We start from the raw sequence: 9,020 nt of genomic DNA on the forward strand, positions 1-9,020 counted from the left end.
TTACCAACAGATGTGAGAGTGCCCAAGCTAAAGTAAAGTAATTTTTTAGTGAAGTTTTGGGCCCGGCCTTTTGTGCAGAGCTGATCCTGAGCCATATGATAATTTAATTAAGCTATTGAATCCTGTAGAATTCAAGCCAAGGAGATTTTCTATACCGATTTGTAGTTCGTAGAGTATTTAAATCTTTTTAAAGAAAATAAGATTGTCCCTGCTTTAGTTTGATTAGTATCGTCACCTTGAAGAAACATTATTATTTTCTATTATATTTTTGCTTTAATTATTGTATTTTATACCAATATATTCTTTTATGATGATCATAATGATAAAGATGTAAACAAAGTAGATTACTTAACTTCAGGTCAAGCTAGCTAGTAGTTTATGACATTTTTGACCCATATCTATTAGAAATTAATTTGAGATATTAACTTGACTAGTTGAAGACAATAGTTTAAGATGAGCCTTGATCTCCTAATCCAATAAAGGAGGCCAGATTAGATGCTGGTTTAGATGTTGACCCGATCAATAGTAGATATGTATTTGATAGGTCTATATTTGATCTCAAATATAGCCAAGCCATTTGCTTCACTCTATAACTTAAATTCTAGAGTGGAGTATTCATGATGCTTTGTGTATCAAGTTTCAAGCCATGCGCATTGCATGTAATAACGCAGAATGTTAAGCCTATGGAGTTAGCCAATCATAAGCTGCATAACTAATTATATGTACTAAAGTATTTGGCTAGATAATGGATTTCCCAATTAGTAACAGATTCAAGTTTGAGCCTAAGAATGAAATTTATCAATTAATAGCAGAAAATATCCATTGAATTGTAATCTAATGACTATGCCTCATATTTATAGGTAATTAAATATCACAAGCGCAAGCTCTTGCCAATATTCAAAACTAGCCTTCCATGAATAACATCATGAGCAAATTTAATGTTCTCATAGACAAGTTTGATCTAAACATGGTAAGAACAAAATCAAGAAAGGGAGGTGTTGGGGAATACCCACCGACCGACCGACGGCCGGAGGGACCGACCGACCGACGGCCGACCGACAGCCGGAGCGACCGACCGACGGACGCCATCGCCGGCCGACTCACGGCCCTTAACCGACTGAGGATGAGTCGGTCGGGCATACTTTTTCCGACCGACTGAACCTGAAAGTCGGATGGCCGACTCACGTAAGACTCGCTGACCAACAAAGGGGCTCGAATCTCCACCCGACGCCACACAGCTGGCCACCGATCTAGGGTCGGTCGACTCCTCCGATCGCCGTACAGCCGCCAGAGCTTGTCAGTCCTGACAGCAACATGCGGCACTGCCACCTAGGGGCATTGTCCTGCCTAGGACATTGTCAACCCTAGTGATTTGACAGTCCCACGGCGATATGACACTTTTACGGCGACTCTGACAGTTTACAGTGAGTTGACAATTCCTCAATTGTCCGCGCCATTAATGGCGGCGCCATACCATGCTCCACTATATAAATCGGGAAGGGCAACAGTGCAGGGGATCTCCATTTCGACTTTGAAACTACAGGCTTGCTCCCCTCTCTCTCTCTCTCGATTGAGCTCTCTGTCTTCATTTCACTGTTGCCCAACCACCTCTCTGACTTGACCGTCGGAGGGTCCCCCGCCGGAGCCGCCTCCGGTCAGTGTGGACTTTTCTTTTTGCAGGCGCTAGTTTTTCGATGATCAGGCGACGAGGGGATTGGCCGCAACAGGAGGAATAACTAGGAGAAAGTTTGTTGCCCATCTGCCCATATGGACTACGGCAATCCCATAAAGAAATTCAACAATTTTTGCCCAAATGCTCGTTGTAACTTCATCAAAATCAATTCCCTCAAAAAAAAAAAAAAAGAAAAAAGAAAAAAAATGATCAATATCGAAATTCATACGTATGGATCAAATCTTCATCTTCTCCATCATACATCACCCACCCTCTAGATGTCTGCAAGGTCTATTTTGTATGCTTCTTCCTCACCTTCACGCCATGGTCTTTTTGCCAATGTCTTCGTTAACTCGGCCTTCCTCTTTAGCTTCAAATCAACGGAGGAACTTGCTCTCCCTTTCCTCTTCTTCTTCTTCTTTGCATGAATCTACGTTCTTATCGTCCATTAATGCTGTAACTTATTGTCCATCAATGCTGTAAAGTTGATGCTAGACTTGTAATCAAGTAATTAATCACAGTGTACAGTGGTACTTCTTGATAATTCATGATGAATTTGCTGTATCTTAAATTTTGTTTCATAGTACGATGATTTTAGCACAAGTTTAGCGGATAGTATATCTGTTTTGGAAAATTTGCACCACGAGGGGGGAGGAGGGCATAACACTGTTGTTGGTCTGCCGCTACTCATGTTGTGGCCACAGATGGAGAGATTGATGCAATGACTTAAACTATGTCATTCAACACATCTGAACTACAATTATAGCTTAATTGCCACCAATTAAACCAAGAATGACTAACGTGCATCTCGAAAAATGAATTCCCACATAAAATCAATTGACTTTTTGTAATTTGTTTTATTTTAACTCGACTTTTCTCTACTGTTGCTGATGCGTTATGTCTGGAAGGCAATGCATGATGGTTTTCGAGGTCAACCTTATTTCCTTCACCTTACCTGTCGAACTAATAGGTTCTTTTGGTTCTTAAGAAAAGAGGGAATCATCGTAGCAAGAACTAGTAATGCTTACCTCACAAGCAGGATTCAGAAATCTGGACTGCTCTCGTTGGTCGATTATTTGTTCAGAATTATGGCAATGCATGGCGGGTAGAACTTTTTCAGAAACTACATTTATGTTACGCAGCTCAATATGTATTAAAGACGTTCACCAATAAATTTTGCGACAAAGTGCTGCTTTCACTAAATAAAAGAAGCTTGGGGTAAAAAAGGAGCGGACATAAACAGAGACGAGCCATGAATCCCTATCCATTGTAAGCTGACATTCATTTACATCTTCTGTAAATTTTAGCGATTTTACACCCCCAACAAACAATTTCCCATTACAAGGTTGGCCTGAAATATTACATCTTTAGACAATGAGTTCTAACAAGTAGTGCAAACTGCAAAGGATGCTTTTAAAAAAAAAGGAACATTCGGCAAGTTTCAACAGCAATGCAAGCAGACTTGATAATTTATCCCTTTATTAAAGATTAACCAATGAACATTGCTACTTGTTGCGGCCAATCGCCTCATCGCCTGATCGCCGGAGAACGAGCGCCTGTAAAAAGGGAAGTCCACACTGATCGGAGGCGGCTCCGGCGGGGATCCTCCGACGGTCAAGTCAGAGAGGTGACTGGGCAACAGTGAAATGAAGACAGAGAGCTCAATCGAGAGAGAGAGAGGAGCAAGCCTGTGGTTTCGAAGTCGAAAATGGAGGTCCCCTGCACTGTTGCCTTTCTCGATTTATATAGTGGAGCATGGTATGGCGCCGCCATTAATGGCGTGGATAATTGAGGAATTGTCAACTCACTGTAGACTGTCAGAGTCGCCGTAAAAGTGTCATATCGCCGTGGGGCTGTCAAATCACTAGGGTTGACAATGCCCTAAGCGGGATAATGCCCCTAGGTGGCAGTGCCGCATGTTGCTGTCAGGACTGACAAGCTCTGGCGGCTGTACGGCGATCGGAGGAGTCGACCGACTCTAGATCGGTGGCCAGCTGTGTGGCGTCGGGTGGAGATTCGGGCTCCTTTGTTGGTCAGCGAGTCTTACGTGAGTCGGCCATCCGACTTCCAGGTTCAGTCGGTCGGAAAAAGTATGCCCGACCGACTCATCCTTAGTCGGTTAAGGGCCGTGAGTCGGCCGGCGATGGCGCCCGTCGGTCGGTCGCTCCGGCTGTCGGTCGGCCATCGGTCGGTTGGTCGGTCTCTCCGGCCGTCGGTCGGTCGGTCCCTCCGCCGTCGGTCGGTCGGTCCTCCGACCGTCGGTCGGTCGGTGGGTATTCCCCAACACCTCCCTTTCTTGATTTTGTTCTTACCATGTTTAGATCAAACTTGTCTATGAGAACATTAAATTTGCTCATGATGTTATTCATGGAAGGCTAGTTTTGAATATTGGCAAGAGCTTGCGCTTGTGATATTTAATTACCTATAAATATGAGGCATAGTCATTAGATTACAATTCAATGGATATTTTCTGCTATTAATTGATAAATTTCATTCTTAGGCTCAAACTTGAATCTATTACTAATTGGGAAATCCATTATCTAGCCAAATACTTTAGTACATATAATTAGTTATGCAGCTTATGATTGGCCAACTCCATAGGCTTAACATTCTGCGTTATTACATGCAATGCGCATGGCTTGAAACTTGATACACAAAGCTTCATGAATACTCCACTCTAGAATTTAAGTTATAGAGTGAAGCAAATGGCTTGGCTATATTTGAGATCAAATATAGACCTATCAAATACATATCTACTATTGATCGGGTCAACATCTAAACCAGCATCTAATCTGACCTCCTTTATTGGATTAGGAGATCAAGGCTCATCTTAAACTATTGTCTTCAACTAGTCAAGTTAATATCTCAAATTAATTTCTAATAGATATGGGTCAAAAATGTCATATTAAAGACTAACCAATGAACATTGCTACTAAAACCACATTTCCTGATAAAAACCTTGTCCTAGAACAGTTCTTTCTGCAAGACGATGTTTCAGTTATCAGTTCAAACGTGATAGAAGCTGATGTCAGGAATCTTGTAACATCGATCCGCATATCTCATTTGCCCACAAAGGCAGAGGGGCCTGAAACCGGACCGGTAGACCAGTCACAGGGTGTTGCAATGATAGCCTTTCTGCATGAAGTGCATGAGCATCACATGATATCCCCTTCCATTCAAGAACCCCACAATACTTCACATCACCCTTGATTGGAATTCCAAGATACTGGCAGTGCAGGCGTATCTGATGTGTTCGTCCGCTCTGGGGGCATGCTCTTACCAAAATCTCATCAGTCTTCATGTCATCATCTCTACTCCTCTCGATTCCCTTCTCTTGGACTATGATTGATTCTGCATCATGAGCTTCAGGCTCTCTCAACTTCCCCTGCCCATTTATGGACAATACTTCGAAAGATGTGACCATATGCCTCACCATCGACCCACCAGGAAGTGTTCGCCCAACATCCGATGCGGAATACACTCGCCATGCACCGAATTTTGATCTCCCATGGCCTGAGCTTATTGTGATCTTCTTCCAACTTGGTGCATACCCGATGCATAGAGCCAGGTAAGTTTTCTTGACCTTGTGATCAGTGAATGCTTTCACCAACCTCCCAGCAACTTTGTGAGATTTGGTTATGACCATCAGCCCACTGGTGTCACGATCTAGCCGGTTGGCCAGATGAAGTTCAGATGGTACAGTTGCAGAGCCTGTAAATTGCATGATTGTGAATCAAGAGTCCACAACCAAATATAAAATTCAGATCAAAGAGATGATTGGCGATTGGGCTTGGTTAGTCTAATCAGGATCAGATTCTTTCAAGTTATCAGGGACATGTAAAGACACCTCTATCCGTAGGAAATCCATGGTATACACATTTTCAAAACACCAACTTGGAGGTCCAGAGGATATAAAAGATAGATATTAAGTTGCTATATTGTAATGAGCAAAAGAATATCCCATAAGAACTTAAATAAAATTTCATGAGTTTCAATAATAAATATTTACATGAATGAGATCTGAACTATATACACATGCATCCAGAAATTATAAGTCAGCACATGTCCTGAGTTGCGATATCTGAAAAAGTTCCAAGACTCCTACACATTTACAGTTAGAACTTGCATCCTCCTTCCAATTAATAGTAGCATGAAGCATGCTAAGAAACATAGAAACGCCTGTCGTGTGGCAAGACTACAAAAGAGCTATGTCATGTATTGTATAACTCCTGCATGTATGAGTCCCTGAATGTTGACTCTTGCTCTTCTATGTCATACCATGGCATGCATCAGAACCAAACTTTCATGCCCACGTTCGTATAACATTCTCTCAATGTATCATTGGTGGGCGTTTTTCTGAAGCTATAATTCAAATGCATTTCTTGCAAGTAAAATATACAATTCTTACATTATGTCATCTGACAAAGAAACTGTTTTCTCTACTATTGATCAATTTCACATAAAAGAATCATTTTAATTTGTTAATCTTTCAAGAAAAGATCATTTATTTATTCACCGTACGAAATGATACGTATTGAGGAGTTCCTTTATAATTTTGTACTTCGGTCTGAGTACAAGCAATAAACATATATAAACAATACAATGCGCATTTACTCAACACACATTTTTAATTTTTCACACACACACACATATCTTCTAGTTAGATCCAGAGGCAAAATCATCATGAACGTATCTACCAAAGAAATAATTAAGTCTAAACTGTTCTTGAAAAATAAACATGTGTTTCAATGAAAAACCCAATTACCATTGTATTGTTTTTTTTTTTTTTAATTACCTGTCCAGCTAAATCATAAGCAAATTAGGAATTCTACATAATAAAACAGAGAGAGAGAGAGAGAAGGGTAAAATAACCGGCGGAGGAGTATACCGCGGAGAGACTTGAAGGAAGAGAGGACGGCCTCGCAGTAGACGCCGGAGGCCTTGTTGGCGACCGCCAGCCACTCGTCCTCAAACACTATGTCGCCAGCGGTCATCTCAAAGTCGCCGGACCTCGCTGCCGCCGTCATCGCCCGGCGGAGCTCGACCTCCTTCGATTCCGCTGGGTACGGCGGCGACAGCGGGGTCGGGTACCCGCAGCCTAGTGTTCCGGCCGGAAGGGCGTCTTCACTGGTCCCACCAGTGGGCGCCACCGCCATGATCGGAGATCGGGCAGCGGAGACAGGAAAGAACGGGAGGGGGAAGAGATGGCGGAGGGTTTTGGATACAAGGAGACGGGGGGATTGAGGGGGCGGGGGGAGGGGTATTATGGTCATTAACCAAAAAAATTCTGAGGGAGTGGAGACCTCTCTTCCGTTCTTCTCTAGGGTATGGAACGAGTTTTAAAATAACACTTAAGTAACCAATAAAAAGCATTTGTAATTTTATTCTTAAATAAATTAATCAATATTTTTCCAACCGTAGACAGTTCTATTTTTTCTCAAAAAAGTAGCATTATTATGTTTATTTTGATCATTACGTTGTCATTTCAGTTTCAAATAAATTCATTATAGCATTTTTGGGTAAATCATGATCACTGTAACCATTATATTAGTAATAACAATTTCAAAATAGGACCATGACAATATGATCATGGTATCATTGGAATCTCGGCCAGATTGAAAAGCTTAGGATGTTGGAGCCATTGCTGAATATCCGCTACGGTCAGGAGAGGAGTAGGGCATACATTCTATTATGATGATCACGATAATAAAGATGCAAATAAAGTAAATTACTTAATTATAGCACATAATTCAGGTTTGTTAGGTCTCTCTCTTTTTCTTTTTTCTGAAATAAGGTTGGTTCGCCTTAGTTAGCCAATAGTAAATAACATTAATACCTTCAACTAGTCAAGTAAATAACTCAAGACATTAATATCCTTGACCTTCATCTATTAGATATTAGTGTGAGTTACTTACTTGACTAGTTGAAGATGCACTTTCATATTAGCCTTGATCCACTAATTCAATAAATTAGGTCAGGTTAGATGCTGGTTTAGACATCAAGCGAATCAATTAGCAGGTCGGCATTTGATCTCAAACATAGCCATCTGCCACACTGTATAACTCAAATTTCATAATTAACTCTTAATGAAGCTTTTGTGCATCAAGTTTTAAACCATGTGCATTGCATATGGTAACAAAGTAGGTTAAATCTATAGAGTTGGCCACTCATGGGCTGCATAAGTAATTATATGCACCTCAATATTTAGCTCGATAATAGGCTTTTCAATCAGTAATAGAGTCGAGTTTGAGCCTAAGAAAGAAAATTAACAATTGATTACCAGAAAATGTCCACTGGTTTGTAATCTAATGAGTATGCCAATATTTAAAGAAGAAATAAATGTCACAAGTGCAAGCTCTTGCCAATATTCAAAACTAGGATTACATCAGGAACAAATTTAACGTTCTTATAGACAAGTATCTGACCTAAATAATGGATTGAACACCTTGGTATGAAAACCAAAATCGAGAAGGGAAGGAAGCACTAGAAATAATTTTCCAATATATATTTAGCTCAATAATGGATTTTCCAATCGGTAATAGAGCCAAGTTTGAGCCTAAGAAAGAAAATTAACAATTGATTACCAGAAAAAATCCACTGGTATGTAATCTAAGGAATATGCCAATATTTAAAGAAGAAATACATGTCACAAGTGCAAGCTCTTGCCAATATTCAAAACTAGGATTGCATCAGGAGCAAATTTAACGTTCTTACAGACAAGTATCTGACCAAAATAATGGATTAAACACCCTTGGTATAAAAACCAAAATCAAGAAGGGAAGGAAACACTAGAAATAATTTTATTGCTCATATGCCCATATGGACTACATAAATCCCTTTAAAGAAATTCAACAATTTTTACCCAAGACTCTAGTTGTAACTTCATCAAAATCAATTCCTTAAAAAAAAAAAGAAAATTCTCAACTTGGAAGTTCTTTTATTTTTGCTCATGAACCAAATCTTCATCTTCACCAATCCACGAGATGTCTGCAAGGTCTGTTTTGTATATTTTTTCCTCCTGAGCTTGACGACAGAAGAAAGCCTTAATGTCTTCATCACCGCGGCCCTTCTCTTTAGCTTCAAACAGATGAAGGAACTTACTCTCCCTTTCTTCTTCTTTTACTTCTTTGCACGAATCTTCGTTCTTGGGTTCAATCCCGTAGAGAACTTGGTTGACGTGCGACTCAAACCCCCTGGCAAACAGCTTCGGACTGTTCTGTGTGATGCCGTCTTGCATGATCTTTGCCGCGTCCCAGCTCGAGCGCAGTAGACCGGTCTTAAGTGTCTTGCCATCAGGTCCGATGGCCAGAGACATGAAGAACTGAAAAGAAAATAAAAGAAAAGACAA

The 9,020-nt window shown here is 40.7% G+C and overlaps 1 protein-coding gene across 1 annotated transcript; it reads right to left on the reverse strand.

Moving 5' to 3' along the window:
* Positions 1 to 4,533: 4,533 nt before the first annotated feature.
* LOC105039930 (RNA pseudouridine synthase 1) lies at positions 4,534 to 6,978 on the reverse strand. Its single transcript, XM_029262970.2, has 2 exons — positions 6,561 to 6,978; positions 4,534 to 5,383 (listed from the first exon to the last, which is right to left on the reverse strand). Exons 1-2 carry the CDS (start codon positions 6,943 to 6,945, stop codon positions 4,701 to 4,703), a joined length of 1,068 nt encoding a protein of 355 aa, XP_029118803.1. The 5' UTR covers positions 6,946 to 6,978; the 3' UTR covers positions 4,534 to 4,700.
* Positions 6,979 to 9,020: the final 2,042 nt, after the last annotated feature.

This window comes from Elaeis guineensis, chromosome 1 (assembly GCF_000442705.2).
Source record: "Elaeis guineensis isolate ETL-2024a chromosome 1, EG11, whole genome shotgun sequence".
In the NCBI taxonomy this organism is placed as follows: domain Eukaryota; kingdom Viridiplantae; phylum Streptophyta; class Magnoliopsida; order Arecales; family Arecaceae; genus Elaeis; species Elaeis guineensis.